This window comes from Colletotrichum truncatum (assembly GCF_014235925.2).
Source record: "Colletotrichum truncatum strain CMES1059 chromosome Unknown Contig_0010, whole genome shotgun sequence".
Taxonomy (NCBI): domain Eukaryota; kingdom Fungi; phylum Ascomycota; class Sordariomycetes; order Glomerellales; family Glomerellaceae; genus Colletotrichum; species Colletotrichum truncatum.
Window position 1 is genome coordinate 1,216,825 of NW_027222407.1, and position 20,607 is coordinate 1,237,431.

General features: G+C 50.6%; 5 protein-coding genes across 5 annotated transcripts; 3 read left to right on the forward strand and 2 right to left on the reverse strand.

Annotated features, from left to right (window-relative positions):
• Positions 1-87: 87 nt before the first annotated feature.
• On the forward strand, positions 88-555 carry CTRU02_213777 (mitochondrial intermembrane space translocase subunit; the record flags this gene model as incomplete). The annotated part of the gene is made up of 3 exons (XM_036732933.1): positions 88-95; positions 173-242; positions 367-555. The coding sequence occupies 3 exons, from the start codon at positions 88-90 to the stop codon at positions 553-555; spliced, it is 267 nt and encodes an 88-aa protein (XP_036575358.1).
• A 620-nt stretch (positions 556-1,175) lies between these two features.
• On the reverse strand, positions 1,176-6,796 carry CTRU02_213778 (uncharacterized protein; the record flags this gene model as incomplete). Its single annotated transcript, XM_036732934.1, has 4 exons — positions 1,176-2,534; positions 2,582-5,701; positions 5,752-6,667; positions 6,726-6,796. The coding sequence occupies 4 exons, from the start codon at positions 6,794-6,796 to the stop codon at positions 1,176-1,178; spliced, it is 5,466 nt and encodes a 1,821-aa protein (XP_036575359.1).
• A 790-nt stretch (positions 6,797-7,586) lies between these two features.
• Positions 7,587-9,875, forward strand: CTRU02_213779 (anthranilate synthase component 2; the record flags this gene model as incomplete). The annotated part of the gene is made up of 1 exon (XM_036732935.1): positions 7,587-9,875. One exon carries the CDS (start codon positions 7,587-7,589, stop codon positions 9,873-9,875), a length of 2,289 nt encoding a protein of 762 aa, XP_036575360.1.
• Positions 9,876-10,605: 730 nt separating this feature from the next.
• CTRU02_213780 (brct domain-containing protein) lies at positions 10,606-11,893 on the forward strand (the record flags this gene model as incomplete). Its single annotated transcript, XM_070206127.1, has 5 exons — positions 10,606-10,789; positions 10,881-11,105; positions 11,175-11,281; positions 11,353-11,592; positions 11,696-11,893. The coding sequence occupies 5 exons, from the start codon at positions 10,606-10,608 to the stop codon at positions 11,891-11,893; spliced, it is 954 nt and encodes a 317-aa protein (XP_070060159.1).
• A 431-nt stretch (positions 11,894-12,324) lies between these two features.
• On the reverse strand, positions 12,325-13,519 carry CTRU02_213781 (synaptobrevin; the record flags this gene model as incomplete). Its single annotated transcript, XM_070206128.1, has 3 exons — positions 12,325-13,089; positions 13,132-13,284; positions 13,346-13,519. The coding sequence occupies 3 exons, from the start codon at positions 13,517-13,519 to the stop codon at positions 12,325-12,327; spliced, it is 1,092 nt and encodes a 363-aa protein (XP_070060160.1).
• Positions 13,520-20,607: the final 7,088 nt, after the last annotated feature.

A 20,607-nucleotide genomic window follows, 5' to 3' on the forward strand; every position in this document is an offset into this window, starting at 1 on the left:
CTCCACCAACATCAAAGCTCACGATCAGCCTCCACGCCCGTAAACAGTCGACCTTCAGCAACTCTCTTTCAACTTCGTCAAATCAAAATGGACGCGTACGTTTAACCTACACGGTGAAATAGTCTAAAAACTGGGGAGAGAAGTAGTGGCTAACGTGCATCACTTTAAACAGCCTTACCAAGGCCGAGGAGACTCAGCTCCAGCAGAGACTGCAGAAGCGCCAGGTCAAGGAGTTCATGAACGTAAGTTCTTCTCATTCTGCAACAGCCGGGTTGACAAAATCTTTTCCGTTTGAACGATGTCCCTTCGACATGGACTACATCTGTGTGTGAAAAGAATTGCATAACTGACATCAACTACCCACAGCTCTTCGGCAACCTTGTTGACCACTGCTTCGTCTCCTGCATCGACGACTTCACCTCAAAGTCCCTCTCCTCCCGCGAGACCGGCTGCATCTCTCGCTGCGTCCAGAAGCAGATGTTTTCCCAGCAGCGCCTGAGCGAGCGCTTCCAGGAGCACAACGCCCAGATGACGGCCCAGATGCAGAACCAGTAAATGCTACAACAGCAAACTGGCAATTGACACCCAAAAGCAAAGGGAAATGAAGACCGAAATGGAATGCTACTTGCGACTGAAGGACGGATGGCTTCAGCTTGCGCGCATGTGTAATACTAGCCAGCACAGGAGAAACGGCTGGAGCACTGGGATGCGACTCCACCAACATGGTTCGTGGACATGGCAAATGAAACCAGCGAGTGGCCCAGTCTTGTTTGATATCGGCACCCGCGAGGGAGGTTTCCTGTATAATACTTGTTCAAATGATGGTGGATAGACGTGGCATGGCATTTGTGGGTGTGGAAAGAACACCAGATGTAGGGAGAAACGAATATAAATCCTACTCCACAATTCTCGGTCCCAACTTGTTATTTCACTTTATATGGTGGCAAAATCAAGAGGTGTGTGCAGGCGCCTTTGAGTTCATAATTGTTCCCAGCAGAAGCTGAGGTATCGCTGGTTTAATTCTACGCCAAATGATATCCAGTGGTTGCTGGAAAATGTACACTTTCATCCTATACACATCAACGCCGGAACCATTTTTTATCTTGACCCCCTCCAATTCATTCCCTTGACCTAGGGGCCTCTCATTTCATGACTACTATCTGCGTGCTTCTCCATTAGGCCTCCTCCAAATCTTCACTCAATACATCCCTCACTGCTTCCAGTTGCGAAAGCACCTTGCTCTCAAGCAAGTTTTCTGGCTGTCCGTTTTCACCGGACGCGCCGGTTTTGGTGCTCTTCCACTCGACCTCGCGTTGACCCAGTGGCAAGAGTCTGTCGCGAAGCAACTTCCTGCTCGACAGCCAAAAGTCAATGTTCTCCAACAACGAGGCAGCATCCCATTGAATCTCGGGGATGTCTCTGATATTTGCTGTCCTTAGCGCGGCAATAACCCTTGTCAGAAGTGCGAGCGAGTGGACTTCCGACACGGAAAGGAGCGTCACATAGTGCGGTGCCTCTCGTGAAGCCGTCCGGCTGGCCCCCGGTGCCTCAAACCGATCGACGCTCGACTTGAGGAGTAGAGGGAACTGATTCAGGACGTAGGCGATTTCAGGCGCGACAGTTCCGCCCAAGGCCGTCAGCAGGTTCAATAGCAGCGGAAGGACGCCCTTCACCCAGATGCTGTAGCATCTTTGAGGGCCGACAGCTTCCGAGAAGGGTGAGATGTTTCCGCGTCGCATGAAGTTAGTGACGCCTGCCGACGTCAGATGGCTCAACAGACCGTCGCATGCCATCTGTTCTGCTACGGCTGGCAGCGTCGAAAGCTCTAGAAGGAACAACAAGCTCAGCTCACCGTAAACAGGGTCTCCGTTCACAGCGAGTTTGTCAGCCCACGAGAATAGCGAAGTCGCAGCGTGCATGGCTTCATAAGAGGCCATGATGTTGAGAATTTGCGTTTGGCATTGATCGATCGTTGGCATATTGAGGCAAGCTTGCAGGATTGCGGTTAGAAGCGCCAAATCTTCGGGAGCAACGGCGGCCCCTGTGTCGTGAACAAGTGTTACGAGTGTTCTGAAACCCTTCGCAACTACACGGTCCAGAAGATTCAGAATGGTCTGGGTCAGAGCGACAGAAAACCCGTCGCCCCCGTTCTTAGAAGCCCCCAAAGACTTCTTCTCAGCGGCACTGTAAGCGCGCAAGGTGACGTAGATAGTCTTGAGCATGGTCCGGTAGTAAGAGATCGACTCCGGGTTGAAGGGCTCTTCAACGCCATTGACGATTGTGAAGAGAGTTCCCAAAAGCTGGTTTACCTCATGAGAAGAGATTGGACGGCCAACCAGTCGCTGGACAAGCAGAAGACTAAGGTCAGCACGCTCCTCCACAATCCGCATGAAGATGTTTTCGGGACCCTGGTTGGATCGGTTTGCTTCCAGACACTGTTGAGCAACTTGACGCATCTGCTTGGCTATAGTCTCGTTGTCAGGCAAACTACTGCTCAACTCGAGCAAAAGGAACTCCCAGGCATGAAACAGCGACTGCAAAGGGTTAGCGCTGACTTGGGCAATGAGGATTTGAGACTTACTATCTGTGCATCAACAAGGGATAGGTTTGCGTTGGCGATGCCCATTTCATTACGGAAACCGTTGTTACGACGGCCATGCCAGCCTGGGTCAAAACTCAACATCTCAGTTGCACTTTCCAAGTCGTAGAAGTAACTTCTGCCAAGCTCGCCAGGCCTCAATGATGTCCGCTTGAAGGCTTCAAGGGAAACGCCAGGGTATTTGCTTGAGAAGTTCTTGGCGAAGTTGGCATGGAGAGAGTTATTGTAGCTTGAGACCTCAACGCCGTCCCTAAGATAGTAATCAAGATCCGGGACTAAGCTCTTGGCAAATGCATCCGCGCCACCCATTTGACGGAGATGATAGAGCTGCATGGCGAAAATCTCGGCAATATAAGCCGCCATCTTTGCGTCAATGGCAGCCTTGACAGCGTCTGCCTTGCTGGTTACGGTGAAACTGCTCACATTCTTGATGTACAAACGCAAGGCGTCGAGGAACGCCGAGTCCTTCTGCATCGTGAAGATGGTCCAAGGCCAGTGGTTCTGGGAGGATGCCACGAAGTCAAGGATGCGAAGTGCCTCTGAAATATCCAATTCATTGATCTTTCGGAGCTTCGTGAATGCCATCGCAAGAACCGAGTTGGCTGTAGATGAAGAATCCTTCTTTCCTCCTTTGAGGGCATCTCTAGGCGTCTTGCCGGTCAGAAGACAGTTGGAAAGCCATGTCTGGCGGTTCTGCACAATGGTCGAAAAGAACTTCCACGTGGTCTGCACATCTCTGCTGACGAGGAACGGCTTATTGAGTCGTGAAAGGACCTGAATAAATGATCGAGATAACAATGGGCCGAGGTAGCCCAATAATGACGGTGGATCGTCGTTGGCTTTGGCTGCACTGAGAACCAAGGCTTCCAGGAGCAAGAGCGCGGGTCGTCGAAATTGCTCGCAAATCGCGCATAGCCTTGCAAGGATTGAAGACGTCTTGAAGAGATGGTCTTCAAAAGTTGCTGAGGGTCGTTCGAGGAGGTTTGCAACACGTAACAGTGTTGTGGTAAACTTCAACGTTGAGGTGAGCTGCTCTTGTGCAGAAGCTAACCGGTTCTGGTAAAGAGTTGAATCGGGTATTTGTAGGCCATTGACAAGAGTTGCAAGCAGCGGCTGGAATCTAAGAGACCCCGTTGAAGGCGAGAGGAATGAATCAATAATATAAGATGCGGCAGGCTCCAAGCACGCCGTGAGGGTCTCAGAGTTCTCCCGGTCGCCCATTCCGTAGGTGTAAGAGATGATCCGGTCCATAACAGGAACAACGTGACGAATGAGTAGAGTTCGATGCAACTCTGACGAAAATCGCCATGTTGACGAAGTTTCAAAAACGTCTACAGCAGCCTGGGCAATAGCAAGGCTGACTTTGCCGAGTACCTTGTCTGCTACCCCGAGCCAGACGTTGTTAGATACTTTCTGACGTCCAACAAGCTTGTTGCCTGATTTTCGTTGGACCGCGCTGACCTTAACGCTGTCAATAAGGCTGGTGAAGAGGCGAACAGAGGAAAGCAGGAGGTCAAAGCGATCACCAACAAGATCTAGGTTTCCGGTGATCTTTGCCAGTTTACCGGCTTGGGCTTCAGAGTTGAGAAGCTCACAACGGGCAAGGTAAGACCAAACCCTAGTTGGACATAGGGGTAGGACGGCGTGCAAGAACTGGACGCAAGAGTTGAGCACAGTAATGCCCTGACCATCTGCCACCTTATCGTCTTGCATATAGATGTCCATGGTCTCGCAGATGACAGCAACAAGGTCTTTGTTGCCGGATATATGTTTCCCGATTTCCTCCAACAGTTCCAATCCGGACTTGAGGGAGTCCTCGCCGCCAAGGCCTTGCTGCTCAGATTTGAGCACCTCTGCGCGTAGGAGAGTAGAAAGCAGCGAGATTGTTTCGGATGTTTCCTCGGGCTGGAATCCGTCCAGCTCGCTACGGTAAGTCTCGGGCGCGAGTTGTACCTCCAGTCTTTTACCCAAGAGAGCAAGGGCGGAGTGCTCGTACTCCATGAGAACGACTCGCCCAGTATCTGTAACAAAACGTCCATATGTTTCTGCTGGTAACCTGAAGGCGTCGTCAAGTCGAGTTCTCCGGTTCCACGCCGTAGCAGGTGTGAAAAGTGGAATATCCTCGAGAAGGTAGAAAGTGTTGGTATTGTCCTCCTCCGACGCCAGCTCATATTCTTGATAATCGTCTGGCAGGATGAACGTCAGTGTCGGGGTTTTCCGTAACAGGTTAACCACAATATCCGACCGGCCGTCAGCCACTGTGCAATTCGCCAACGCACGGCAAATGTTGAGGAAAGGAAGAAGTTCAAATGGGTAACGGCTCAGTGCCTGGTGGAAGTAGTATTCCATAGCAGCAGCATCCTGGAGAACTAATCCCAGAATGTCGTCTGAGGGAGCAAGTACGGGCTTCGAGAGATCCCAATACTGCTGACCTGCTGATAAAACTGACAGGAGAGACGTCACTGAGTCCGACTGATACCCTACAAGGGGGTATGTAGCTTTGAGAAAATCAACATAAGCAATTCGTATCCTGGAGCTCAGAAGAGGTGAAAAGGCCGCTTCACTCGAGACACCGATGGCCAGCGCCATCTCAGATACCACCTCATAAGCCCGTCCGTGAGATGTGACAGCTACAGCAAGCTGTTCCACGACCTGCATGTCTTTGTCAAGACCAGCACCTGTGAGGAAGATATCGAAGGATTTGCCATCAAGCGATACGATACTGCCTGCGGAAAGTCGGCGGCTTGTGGTTGGCCGGATGAGTACACCGGCCTCAAACGTCTCCTGAGAACGCTGATTCTGCAAAGCATCTCTCTTCTCAATGCGCTCGTGATGAGAAACGAACATGCGGTGAACGATGACTGTCCAAGCGAAAATAACAGGGCTTTGGCTCTCGCAATCGGCATTTGCCGCCGTCAAGATTGCGTTATGGACCGTTTCTAGTACAGAAGGGGCAGTGATGTAAGGATCTTCGTCTCCACGAAACTCGGGTGAATCCTCCAGAAGACACTCTATAGACCTCGAAGGATTAAGCAGTTTCAACGAAATTGCAGATATGAGAGATCTTAGAGGCATTACAAGAGAAGCAATGCTATCGTTCGGCTAATTTGGGTCAGCTTTGCTTTCATATGTACGCAGATTTGCAAACTTACCGCAGTAATGCCGCTGAAAAATCCGTAGCCATCCATCAGTGAGAACCATTGTCCAACTACTGCACATGGTACGAAAGCATCGCCGTTGGCATCTACCGCCTGGAAAACGACCGACAACGCGTGGACAACTTCGGTCAAGATTGTCCGTACCCACTCAAGTTCGAGTTCCTCGACCAGGAGGCTCTTATCATCCACAACTGAGCCAAGACCTTCGGCCAGTCGGCCAGCAGAGTCAGTAACAAACTGGAGGTAAGTCGTCAAGAGCTTGGCGAGGTATTCTGGGCGGTCGTCAGAGGAAAGTAACCTCGGGGGCGTTGATGGACCGTCACCCGTCGTTATCTTTGGCGAGGGTTGTGCAAAGAGAAGGTTTTCGTGGACCAAATCGGCAGTCATCAGGAAGTAGCGCCTTTCAGCAAGATATGCTTGGAAAATCCTTTGTCGCCTTGTCTCGTCCTTCTCGAATTCAGCCCAGATGGCTTCAGCATCCAGCGCAGTACCAGATAGTGGGACCAAAGATGAAGACTGAGCAGTGGAAACTCCGGCAGCTTCTTGCAAGTTGATGGCATCTTGGGTGGAAAGAGGTCCCGTAAGGTGACTTGCTGGTCGAGACTGGAATTCAATCACAGTAGCTCGAAGCGCAGCGACGAGGTTGACCCTGGCGTTCTTGCTCAACCATTGCGCATCATCCTTAATGACCTTGATGTCAAACTTGTCATTTGGTGTGGGAGGAACATGAATGGCAGCCGTTTTCGTTTCGAAGTCGGACTTCGTAGAATCGCTTGGCGGCGCAAAGGCAGTTGCTGGGTCTTTTATGAGAGATCGCACATAGTCGTCTTGCAGAAACTGTACGACAGCTTCACTATTTCGTCTTGCATCGTCCTTATCGGCTAGGGCAGCTGCAACGAGCTTCCAGGAGCTGTTTCAAATGTCAGTTGCTCGGCATCACGAAGTCAACAAATAGTAGGGCTACCCACATAATGATGTTGTCTCCATTCAGAGTTTCCTCCAGAGGAGGAAAATACAGACGGTCTGCCACTTTCGCCATTGCCGCAGAGGTCGATTGGGCGAAGCGATCAGGGTCCAGACTGCATCAGGCGAGGCTGTGATGAGCTGTGTTGCCTGGGATGCGAGATGGAAAGCAAAGCAACGCGCCTGTATACTTGGACCCGCGAATGCTTTTGCAGCCTTTCTGATGGTGGTTGGCTAAAGCTCACTTTTTTGGGAGCTCCAGTTCCTGGGTTTTTCCGATTGCACACGCTAGCCATTTTCGCTCTAGTGGCCGTTCTATGCAGTCGGTACGTACCGCTCCCTCCTGAGGCGCAGGTGCCAAACAGACTGGAACTAGGTCTTACTATCTTTGATATTCTACTGCTGAGTTTTATCTATGTGGTAAACTGGAAGTTTAGAAATAACACATTAAAAGAGAAAGATTATCACGTAGACAGTAGGACAATTGAACTAACGTATGCAGATAAGGTATAGGGAAGATTATCGAGTCTGGGGTTTGCCAGTTTGACCAAATAGGTAGCCCCGGCGGCCGGGATGATATAGCGGCGGGGCAGCTTTGAGTACCTTGCCTCCGGAACCGGTGCACACTGTGATTTGCCACCAAATTTGTACTACTTGTACAGTGGGGTTTCAACTCCGACTGACTGTAGGACCTGCACTCTATTCAACCGCCTTTTCAACTTACTCTAAACCGTTCATTTGACTCACTACAACCTATCTCACCTCACAACCTTCTTGACTGACACTCACGTCCGCGAGAGAATTCGGGAGAAAGGATTGCGAGATCTCAATTGACTCGATTCTGAGGGCTCGAGTGTGTTTTCAAGATGCCGTCCCTTGATATCATTGACCATTCACCCCACCATCCGGACCCGTCGCCACCGATCCCGACGGCGTCCAACTTGATCCTCATTGATAACTACGACTCCTTCACCTGGAACGTTTACCAATATCTCATCCTCGAGGGTGCCAACGTCACAGTCTTCAGAAATGACAAAATCACGCTTCCTGAATTGATTGACAAGAAGCCAACGCAACTCATAATCAGCCCTGGACCTGGACATCCCGAAACTGACTCCGGCGTTAGTCGAGATGCTATCAAGCACTTTGCCGGTAAGATCCCGATCTTCGGGGTTTGTATGGGTCAGCAGTGCATCTTCGATGTTTACGGGGGAGAGGTTGGTTCCGCAGGAGAATGGCTTCACGGCAAGACGTCTCCTCTGACGCATGATGCCAAGGGTGTCTATGCTGGCCTCCGTCAAGGACTTCCTGTCACTAGATACCACTCTCTCGCTGGTACTCGCGTCACTCTCCCAAGCTGTCTGGAGGTCACTTCTTGGGTTGCCACTGCAGATGGTTCCCCAGGCATCATTCAAGGCGTGCGTCACAAGGAATACACGATTGAGGGAGTTCAGTTTCATCCCGAAAGTATCCTCACCGCCGAAGGTCGCACCATGCTCCGAAATTTCTTGAACCTTCAGGGCGGCACCTGGGAGGAGAATGCTCGTCTACAAAAGGGCTCTGCAACAAGCGGTGACCCCAAGGCAGCAGCTCCTGCTCCTGCTAAGAAGAACAACATTCTACAACAAATCTACGCCAACAGGAAAGCGTCAGTTGCTGCTCAGAAGCTTATCCCTTCGCAAAGACCTGCGGATCTACAGGCTGCGTATGACCTTAATGCCGCTCCACCTCAAATTTCGTTCGTCGACCGCTTACGCCAGACCCCCTTTGACGTCTCCCTTATGGCAGAGATCAAACGAGCCTCACCCTCCAAGGGAGTCTTTGACATTAACATCAACGCTCCCACCCAGGCTCGGAAGTATGCCCTCGCTGGTGCCAGTGTCATCTCCGTCCTCACTGAGCCGGAATGGTTCAAGGGCAGCATAGAGGATCTTCGTGCCGTCAGACAAGTACTGAACGGCATGCCCAACAGACCAGCAATTCTCCGTAAGGAGTTCATCTTCGAGGAATACCAGATCCTTGAGGCAAGGCTAGCGGGTGCCGACACTGTATTGTTGATTGTCAAGATGCTAGAGACAGAGTTGTTGGAGAGGTTATACAAATATTCCCTATCATTGGGGATGGAGCCATTGGTGGAAGTGCAGAACGCAGAGGAAATGACAACTGCTCTGAAGCTCGGTGCCAAGGCTATTGGTGTTAACAACCGCAACTTGGAAAGTTTCGAGGTCGACATGAATACGACGAGCAGGTTGAGGAGCATGGTACCCGAGAACACCATCATTTGCGCTTTAAGTGGTATCAACAGCCACAAGGATGTTCAGCTGTGCAAGAAGGACGGTATCAATGCCATTCTAGTTGGAGAGGCCATCGTCAGGGCCCCGGATACTACTAAGTTCATTAGAGAACTGTGTTCTGGAACGGACGCTGAGCCTGAGCCCGTTAAGACTCAACCGCTATTTGTTAAGATTTGTGGCACAAGGACCCCTGAAGCAGCACTTGAGGCCGTGAAGTCGGGTGCTGATTTTGTCGGCATTTGCCTGGTTCCAGGTGCCAAGCGCTGCATATCCGACGAGACGGCGGCGGCGATTTCAGAAGCTGTTCACTCATACAAGCCCTCAACCCCTCGGGCGGAGTCGAGAATACCCGCAAAGTCTGCCACAGACTATTACACAGCCTCCGTGTCTAGGTTATCAAGCTCTCGCCCCCTTCTGGCTGGTATCTTCCAGAACCAATCCCTGGATGAGGTGCTCGAAAAACAAAAGCGCTTCAACCTTGACATCGTTCAGCTCCACGGCAACGAGCCGATTGAATGGGCTAACCTGATTCCTGTTCCTGTCATCCGAGCATTCAAGCCCAACTCAATTGGACTTGGTCTGCGTGGTTATCATACCATCCCGCTGCTTGACTCCGGTGCCGGTTCTGGCAAGCTTCTCGATGTATCAAGCGTTAAGGACGTCCTGAAAAAGGACCCCGAGCTACAGGTTATCCTTGCTGGCGGTCTGAACCCTGAAAACGTAATTGAGGCAGTCAAGGCAGTGGGTGAGTTCGGTAACCGCATTGTTGGTGTCGATGTAAGCAGTGGTGTGGAGGAGGATGGCAAGCAAAGCCTGGAGAAGATCAGGACGTTTGTCAAAAATGCTAAGGGTTTTAGGTAAAATGGGGTTTATTGAGCAGTAGAATTGGTTAACGCAACACAAGACTTGTGCGTCTCAAGTGAACAGGGTTATGCCTCTGTATATTGTCAATAAGAAATTGAATTACCGTTAGTATGTAATGCTTGTTGGGCAAAACAACACTTTCCTTTTCTGTCCTGTTTGCCTTGCAAGATGTCACAATATGCGGACACTAACGAAGCATATTTTCAGGTAATCCAAATGCCCTAATTTGCTTGTATTTACAACAACCATCTAAATCCCTGGTAGCGCAAGTTACTACATCAACTGTAGGAGCCCTCATCCTATAAATTTAACATTGCTGAGACGAAATCTTTGTCAACACTCACAATGCTTCGAGATTACATGCACTTGCTGCATTTTAAAGTCTCCTGGTTTTCCCTTTTGGACAAGACAAAACTGCTTGTATCCACATCGCAGCTGCCCGTATCTTTCTGGGCCCTGCCTAATTAGGTAGATAGAGATTTTCGGGCCGGAAGCGACGCGCTGGCGATCCTTCTTATCATCGTGTAAGGCAAAAATCTCCGACATTTGTATAAGACTTCTATCTCTTCAGATACTTCTCATGCCACGTATCTACTATTTCCATCTCAGCTATAATACCTCAGCTGTGTTATTTCCGTCATTTAGTCTATGATATCGAACTGAAAAGCTATATCAAGCTGGGCCAAGTCATCACCCTTTGCATCTACCACTCTAATAGCAGCCCAAGATGGTCAAGGCGATTTTCAAAAACCTTGTTCTCGCAGCGGCTGGTCCCAACGAGCATAAGATCGAAGACCTTAAGAGCTGGACTGAGCTCCGTAAAGGTCGCTTTTCGCTTGACATGGATGAGACTGTAACTCATCTTCTCTGCACAAATGATCAGTTTAAAGCCAGACAAAGCAATCAACGGAGTATTTCAACCATGAGCCAACTGCACACTGTTTTTGGGAGTCAAGTGCTCTTCTTTTGACAAACTTTCTTCTAGATTGTTGACCAGGCTAATCAATTTTGATGCAGTCAAAAGGGCCCAGAGCAAGGACCAGAGAAAAGTCCATATCGTTCATGTGGACTGGTTCACTTTTTCTTGTACCCGCAACAAGAAGCTCCGAGAGACGGAGTATGACTTCAAATCCATCCGACGCAAAGAGCTGGCAAAAATCAAAAAGCAACGCCAGGAGGAACGCAGGGCTCAAAATACGGCACTCGGAGAGACATGGATCAATCCAGGTAACGAAGCAAACTCCCAATGATAAACCACCATTATTTAGAGCCTCTACTGACAGCCGTCTTGGGTAGATCTCTATCACATCTTCACTGACAAGCATCACTTCCGCTATGAAATTCAGCTGTACCGGACATTTAAGAACGAGGACGGAGCCGTCCATGACAAATACGAGCTCTTTGTAAGTCCAAGCACGTAACCCCAACGGCTCTAGTCATATTTTGATGCCTTGCTTATTTTGACATAAACAAGCTCTTCGAATCCCATGCCAAACCTCATCTATATTGGTTCGGTGCGAGGTTATTCCAGAAAAAGGGCGACGGCGTCTGGCGTCCTCGCGGGGTTGAACGCACCAGCACGACGCCAAGCACGTTCAAACCAGAGTACAATCGCTTCAAGGACTTTTTTAGACTCAAAACGAAGTACAATTGGTATGATCGAGTTCTTAAAGCCGGGACCGGAGAGAGGATGCATTTCAGCTATTTGCCCCCAGTAAGCCGACCCAGTCTCCTGCTTGACTATCAGATGATGATATAGAAGTGGCCGAGATTACTCTTCTCTCCCCAATTGTTGGTTCACTAACAATCCATACCAGACTCGAGGCAAACCTGTGGGCGGTAACCTAACCAAAGGCCTCAATTATGACGAGTGTGTCCGCCAGAACATTGAGCTCCGTACACTCTGGTTCGAGCTCTTTGGGGACGAGTTACCCGACGACATCCAAATCGAAACAGTGATGAAGGATATCCTTGAAGACATCATTAACAGAGTCTGTGTGTCTGGAGAACAATAATCTGCTCGAGACTGTTGAGGACATGGTGCCCGAGTGGAAATCATCGGTCCAAGGCGATGGCCAGGGGGAGAAGTTGGCAGTCATTCAAAACGTCAACTCTTCGCTACGGAAGATGACGAGAACTCAAAATAGACGATCTCGCAATGAAGAAGTTGTTAACAGATTTCAGAGAGTTACATGGTCTTGGATGGCAACAATTTCGCATCTAGAATCAGGCGGAACGTTATATCCAGCGACCACTAAATCCTTTCAGCGTTGTTTTCATAGGCACGAAAATAAAAATAAGTTCAGCGATTTGATTCCAAACAAGACCAATCCCGCATTTTTTCATAACGACGCTTATGCAGTCCGCCCAGCCGGAGCCCGAAAACGCCCGCCTAAGATGATTTCAATGAAGCCCTCCCTCCGTCTTGTGCCAAATTCCCCGTCGCTCAGAACCGCAGCTTGGGCATCACGAAGACCAACAGAACCAATGCGACCATGAGTCCGTAAACCCACGCGTACAGCATCATACGACCCCACCATCCCTTGCCCTCCGTCATCTTCCGCAGCGTGCCCATTCTCCGGCTCGCAGCGTCCATCCCGCGCTCCGTCTTCTCCATGCCCTCGCCCGCCCTCGAAAGCACGTTCTTGTCCTGCTCCAGGGTGTTTGAGAATCGCTGAGAGCTGGCCTTCAACGAGCTCGCCATCTTGAGAATCGACTCCGATAGCGCGTCCTGTTCTGCGCGCTGCTGGTCCAGTATCGCCTCCGCCGTTGCTGTTGATGTCGCCGGGCCCGATGCTGTGGATTTGATGGTGTTGCTTCGCCGGGAGGCAAATAGCGCCGCGCGAGCTGTTGCTGTGGATGTTGATGCCGGAGATGGTGGCCTCGCTCCGCGGGAACGGAGATTTTGAGATGTTGTTGTGCCCATTTCTATCGATTGTTGTGGCGATAGCTCTGCTGTTTCTGTTGCCGCCGGTGGTGGTGCTTCTGCCATCGGGGCCGGCGCAGCAGTAGAGGATGTGGCGACGGGCGGCGGGAGATTCAGAGCCTCTTCCTCCTCGTCCTGGTCGCCAGTGTCTTCGGTGGGTATGTCTGTTGACCTCGAGTCCATGCTCTCGCTCGGCGTGGGGATGATTTCGGAGAGAATATCCTCCCCGTCAGAGCTATTTCCGTCGTCATCTTCGTGTAGCTGTTTCCATGGAAGGTCCCTTGTCAGCGAATTGTCCACGGGAGGTCATGACATCCCACAACGTACCTGTTCGAGATCATGCATCCTATCCATCAGTCTCTCAAGTATCTCCCGCTTACGGTTCAGATCTGCCTGTATCTCCTGCCTGCGGGAGAGAGTCTTGACATGCAGTGTCTCCTGCTCGACGCGGGTGAGGAGGCTTCTGGCATATTCCAAATTCTTTCGCGGAGGTCAGCTAAGCTCTTCTTCTTGGACGCAATGCTTTTGGAGAGAAACATACCGAGTTTAGCCTTGCGCGCTCGAACTCGCTAGCACGTAGCCTCTTCTCGCGAACCTCATCTGTATGGAGGATTGTCTGATCGAGCCGACGGAGGAGCTGGCTGAGTTCGGCGACGCCCCGTTCTGGGGACACGCTGCTGGGCGCGTGGTGCGATGCCGATGATAATCTTGCCATTTATGCGTCGCCTACCTAGCCCCTTTGTATCTCTATTTCTGAAGCGTGCCTGGTGTATACTTTGTGCGAAAACCGACCTTTTTTTTTCTTTTTGGGCACTTGGTGGACAAGGTGTCTGAAGCTGATGATGTCGTTCGTAGAGGGGGGTCAAGCCACCGTGGCTGAAGCTCTCCCACTCCCAAATGTGCCGACGCACGGGCCAGTTTGGTACTCCAGGTTTACGTATCCATTGCTGTAAATTACAAATGTAGAGAGCCCGTCTTTCCCAGACGCAACTCATCTCATCCCAATTCGTCCTTGTTCATAGTACCACTCCCTGGATAGATAAACGAGATGTGCTTCCGGGATTTTGGATACCCTTGTCGGAATCTGATGTCTAAATCCAGACTCCGCCACCAGGAACCTTCAAGTCATCAGTCAGGGACACGTGAAAAAAAGGTTGTCAGCTGACCAGTCTCTGACCCTCGCGTCTGCGCCTTGGTCCAATTGAGACCAGCTGATCTGAGGAAGTTGCTTTTGTCTTCACTGAGATTGAGCTCTGGGGTTTCCCCCCATGGAGGTTTAACGCATCCCCGTCCTCAATCTCATACGAGTGTCTAGAAGCATCCGATCCCCCCCTTTTTACCCTGCCAAAGAGCAACACGTTGGTGAGGCAGTTGGGTTTTCATTCAGCTGTAAATTTTTCGTCTCAGCCACTTTCTATTCTTTTTCCCTCTTTTTATCCGACATAAAAAATACGAAGGTGGGCATTCGGCTAAACTTGATTGTCTTGATTGCCTTTTGGGGTAGCTATTATCTTTATTTTGAGCCGCTCTGGTTGTATTTATGAGCCGTAGAATAGAAGGCAGCAAGCCGAGGAGTCTAATACTTACTATAATGGACAAAGAGTTGATGAATAAGTGTTTACGAGAATAAGCCAGGCTTCACCCTACATCATGCATGATCCTTAGGCCAGCACTCCTCAAAGACATTCTATGGTTGGAAGGTTCAAGATAAGAGTGATATACGCTGTCTTTGCAAGGTACACGGGCTTGGAATCAAGGTGTTAGCAAGCGGCTCTGCGAGTTGCAAACTTCGCATACATTGTCATAAGCTACACATGTTCACGATATGGAGACTGTGGCTTCCTTCTTACGAAGAGGAACTTGTCAATATTGATGCGCTTCAGAGCTACAAGAACCCCAACCGTCCTTATATCTTGGACAGTCGCCAATGCTATTTCCCTCTGTTTATGGTCGCGCGGCGGATAATTGCATTAACGACATCCTCAATACAAATGCGCCTGTCACACTTACTAGGCACCTGCGGCTTTCTGGGCTAAGCTATCAACCCTACGGAGCTCGCTCCGAACGTGTTCATCGATATTTTGCTCACTTTAAGGAACCCGCGACTGAACCAGGCACATCGAAGGACATGGGCATAGTTTAGATGCAAATGTGGACAGATCAAGTGTTTTTAATTGAAGAGTACTGGTCTTTGGATGCGTCAAACCTCTCTATCCTGGACAAGTGCAGTCAAACCTGTCCGCGTCTGTGATGGAGCTAATACTAGAGGGAATGAAAGTATTGCATCTAGCTTGGACTAGGTCCACGTTTCGGATAGTTCTGTCCATGACAAAGCACGATTTGGGTACCTTTATTTCTAATGTACTATCTAGAAATTTCGTATTGCCACGCTGTCTAGCATCACATGAATGGTAATTGAAATGTCATCTCCATAAACAGGCTTCACCCCTTCCGGTGGGCGCCGATCACTCGTACAGGCCCACGTAACCTGTAATCATCGGACAACTGGTCCATAGAGGGGGAGGAGATGATTTAAAAAAGAAATTTGTAAAAAAAAAATAAAAAAAAATATGGTGCTTAGTCCATGTGGGCGCGTGGCATTGGCGATGCTTTAGGCCCATTATCTTTCGAAACGCATGGCGGGTAACAAGCCCGACTACCTCACGAGCCTCTCAGCGTGTGCAAAACCGCGTATCCAAAGCGTCAGCAACATGAGACGTTGTGCGCGCATGATGTTGGCGGTGGTGGCTATGCCCTCCTTCTTCTCCCTTCTACCCCGCGTTCGCTGTCAGGAATAACAGGTTCAGATGTGGATTTGCTGCTGCCTATCCCAGACGGCAAACTGTCATGGTGTTGGGGGTTCGTATGGACACATGGCCGCCATTCCATTCAGCCTTGCAGACACGGGACAAACCTTCCGTTTCAATAGTTAGCTTGTTTCACTATCTGCAATCCCATTGCAGATTTGTGTAGATCAGTTTCTCTTCAACCCATTGCCTCTGTTGCAAGCTTCCCGGAAATGCCATGGCAAACAGGGCAGTAATTGCTATTTGGATTATCTGGGGCCAGGTGGGAATTAGACGACGAGGTTCGACTGACTGGTTGTATGCCATGTGCAATTCGACTGACTTGCCTGAAATGTGCGCATTGCAGTTACGAGGAGTAAGTCATGGCAAAATGGTGCAGGAGGCGAACTTTCTCCTCCGCAAATCCAAGTTTATGGTAACTACACGAGACTCGCAGCTTCCAGGCTGGTGGTGAGGCAACACTGCATCCTGACGTGGAAAGGTTTCTCTACGTCCCTGCATGATGGAAGGATTTGGTGCTAATTATGGAAACGGGATAAACCCGGTATTGGCTGGAACAGCTCATTGACGGCATCATGAAGGGTCTCAATGGTACGTAGAGTGTGGCGTGGTAATAAGCGGTGGCCGTGGGCGGCAGACGCCGATATTGGACGGAAGAGCGGGAGGTGACAGAAGCCGGGAAGAGCGTCGGGGCAACAAGCTCTTTCGAGCCCTGAAGGCCGTTGACATAAACTTGGCGGGGACGGTGGCATCGTGGTCGAAGACAGAGGTACACGACGTCATTGGGTAGCTGTGGGGGTGGAAGCTGTCGAGTGGAACATTTTCACTGGCGACTCCAAGGAAGGTACCTGCGGAATACCGCCAAGTGGCTGGGAAGGGTCCTTGGGTGAAAAGTAATGATGGGGTATCTTGGAGCCACCAGGACCCGCTAGTCCCTGAAGATGGACCTGGAGGGGATGACAAGTGGTTGGAGCGATGGATGTTCGGCAAGATCCAGCATCTGGGCTTTGTGGAGGTCGGATGGGCTGGACTGGGATGGGATTGGATTGCGCTGCGTCTCTGCATTTCTGCGACTGGCTGCGTCCCTGAGGTCAATTAGCGACCAGTGACTCACACTGGGTTGTCCTGCCCTTGGGATCATCACTCTTTGCTTTTGTCTTTAATTTGGTCTTTCGGACGTAGGAGCAAGGGCTGAACTGGACTGGCGCAGGTGCCAGGCCAGCTGTGGTTGATTGATTAGTGTTTGAGCAGATTGGATGACTGTTCCGGGGCCTACCAGCCATTGTAAAAGAGCCTGGAGCTAAAAGGCTAGCTTTGTTTGTTACAGGTAAGTGTTAAAGGTAGACGTCTAAAAGTGACATGGCATCTGTGGCGTGCCAGGGGATACAGACAAACCGAGGTTTGATCTGTAGTTATCTCGACCGGAGTAGTCATAATTCTGATGCAAATACCCGAAGAGACAATACCACCTCGGGGACGGCCGAACGTAAGCGTGTCAGAGGTAGAGTTGGGTCCTTGATGTTGTATCGTTCCAGGTAAGAGTGTGAACGGGCTTCAAGTGAGGGGGAAGAAAAATTATTAAGGAGTAAAAGTGAGAGGTCAAAGTGCAGGCGAGTCTCTGGCGATCTGCCCTACGAGAGGGCACCAAGCTGCATTGGAACGGATGCATCGTAATGGCTCACCATTGAACCGACGAAATCATGGATGCAAAGGCATGACGGCACGCACCGGTACAGTTCCATCCGGCAGGAGGCTTAGCTCGGTGCTGGCGAAGGGATCGACAGCGGCTTTTGCCCTTTCGGAAGTTGGGGCTCGGGCTGGGCCAGGGAAGGAACTGCAACTTGCGACCACGACGTGACAAGAAGCTCCAGATCAGGTGTAGGAGGAACCCGATGACAGTGGAAGAACAAATAAATAAATGATGTAGTGATTCTCTGATAGTAGTATTGGCTGCTCAAAGTTGAGTAAAGCAAGGCAAGTCGAAAATCTGTTCACCAAGGCTCAGCGCGGGATCCACCGGCCGGAAACAGGCTGTACTAGGGCGATGGAATAACAGTTGGAACTACAGTCCGAGATATGAGATATGAGAGAATTGAACAAGGAAAACCCGGGAGGCCTGTGAACAGCACGCGAGCAGTTGAAGGGACTGTATGAGACAGTTGAACGGTTTAAAGTAATGGTAGGTAAGCCGACATTGATGAGTGGAAATGCTTCAGGTCCTACCTAGATCCTTAGACGGAAAATGCAAACATGCCAGAATGAACTACTTTGTATTCTGTCCACACATGATAGAAGATGCGGCTACAGTGGCTGCACCTGTAATCAGCAAACCTGGTGTCGAACAATTGGCTGAGTAGCCCAGCAATGCGAAAGTCGAATGCAAAGTCATAAATATGCTTTCTTTTTCCGACAGGCAATGTAAAGAGTGAAATTTAGTCAATAAAGGAACCAGTGGCCCTGGGGTGCATCTGTCAGTTGGCGCTGGATTGGAGATGCCAATGCAGGTACCTCGGCGGCGGATTTGCCCGACGGCCCTTTACTTTTGGTGCTGTTGCTCCTCCTAGTCCCACGAACGGGATGTGGATTAATGGGACTTTTGGGGAGATGAGCAAAGGGATATCGAGATCGTTAGATCACGGCACGGGGACGACGGCCGAGATGGTGCAGCAGGCATTGACGATGGACGGGTGTAATTAAATGGATTTCCCAATCCGACGCTTGGCCTGCAATGATTCAATGGTCTATCTGACAGGACAATGATGGGAGGTTGTTCCTTGCATCCGTGTTTGTTTGTTTTTCTTCTTTTCTCTCATCCTGCTGTCGGTTGTTTATTATTGAATTAAGATTTCTTATTTTTTTTCTTATTTTTTTTTTAAATTGCTAAATTTTTTTTTACACCTCCCCCAAGCACCTTGGTTCAGTGCAGTTGTTTGGAGCCAAAGCTCCTCCTCCGCCGAGCTCCAACCTGTTCGCACACGGACTGCCAAACGGGCGGCGACCATGGATGAACCATCTTCAGCCATTTTTGGGAGGTTACCAGCAGGAGGGGAGCGTGGGCTTGACTCGTGTGAGACTTTTGACGACAGCGGAAGAAGGCTGAAGAGGGGAAGAGGGGCCTTGCCAGCGCGGTGAAATCCGGCATATAGTATACTATGTAGGGCATTGTGAAGTGCTGGGTAACATGTAATCAGCACCTCATACACGAACAAAGCATGCATCAATGGTATAGGAAGCTTTGACAGTCAGTTGAATGCGCCTGGGTTGACGATGAGATTCCGATCGTGAGGTCGTCCCAGGTACATCGTAGTGAGTATTGCATACCGCTCTCTGTAACTGGTGGCATGCGTGTGTCAATCATCTATGTATGCCCAGTAGCTGGCAGCGGGACACTAAAGCTGCAACGGTCGTTTAGCACTCACGGCCTGCCTAGCTGTGTGGCCATTACCTTATTTTGGTTCCTTGCGGTCCTACTGCGCGTGTGAAATCTCTGTCAGGGCAATGGAGACATTGGAGACTCAACGTCTCTCTATCCGTAAATTGTTTATTGATTCAGAGCCCTCGGCGGGGAATCAAGGCCCCACCTCTTCTCGTCAGTCTCATCTCGCTGGAAGCCCCCATCAGCAGGGCCACCCCTTCCTGTCGCTGGGCCATCCCTATCTTCGTTAGGCTCCTTCCCTCTTTGCCTTCCCCCAGAACCCAGGTGGCCCAGGTGGCCCAGGCCTCTCCCTTTTGATCCCTCCTGGCGGCGCCCCACAAAGCCAAAATACCTAAGCACAGGGTTAAGCAAGCACCTTACCCAGCCATACACTAGAGGGAAGGAAGTTTGCACCGTCCTAGTCGCCGTCCCCCGTCGCGGTACCACATCAGAAGTGTCCCTGCCTTCAACCTCAATTCTTATTTTTATTTGATTTTGACACGCAAAAGCGAGGGCCGAAAACAACTAAACAAAACAGATACGGCATCAGGAGTAAGGTAGAAATAAGTGCAGGAAAAAAATCCTGCCCACTTCGGACAAACTGCTCAAAAGTGCCTCTCTGCCACCCACACAACGTTTCAAGAGAACTCCACGAACGAGTCACCACCAAAAGTCTGTCCCCCCCGTTGGCGGCAGTACTTTAGTACGAACTTCCCAGCCGCAATAGAGTGCCCCTCCTCTCCTCGCAGGGCAGCCCACTGTTCCGTTCTGCAGACCGCCCAGAAGCCGGTAGTGACCAGGGCGACAACCCCAGCAGAGCCAGTGACAGACACCCATTCCACAGCGACCTCCGCTCAGCAACATTTCAACGTCCCACGTCCCACGTCCCACGTAACTGCGCAGCAGTAGCACATTTTGTCCGCTGCAGCCTTTGGGCCTCGACTCGTCGCTCTCCACCCGCAAGAGGGCCTGGGCTTGTCCTGGACTCCTACATCTTTAGTACATGCCATGTACTGTGGCAGCAGGACTCCTCAGGGAGGGAAAGCTGCCGGTTTCCACTCCCATTCCCACTCTCCGTTGTGCGTGTACACTAAGTCTCCTTACTATCTATGTACAGACCAAGTAAGCTGTGTAGTAGTCGATGATACTTCCTCGGCCCTGACCCTGGCCATCCTGTCCGTATTTTGAATTCCGTGTTAGGCTTCTCAGTGGGCCTGACTGTCATCAGTGAGTACTGGGTATGCGGGACGTCGCCTCTTCCCTGCCAGGTCTGCCCTGCTCTGCGTCTTAACATGTAGTTCACCCGCTGGGATACAGGTGCCTTGCCTCATGACATGCCCATGATTACTACTAAACCCAAATCCACCAAAGACTCGGATGCTGGGAAGGGGGTTTGGGAACAAGCTGCAGTACGTGTTTGCAGCGCAAAGGCTTGGGATTGGGTCGGTATTGCGCCCACCCCTTATCCTCACCCTCGTCTTCTCCTTCATTGGGGGGCGTTGGGGGGCTGCCCTACTGGAGCACCTGACCGACGATGACCCTGTCAAAGCAAGGTACTTTCAAGGGCCTTGTGGTCACCCA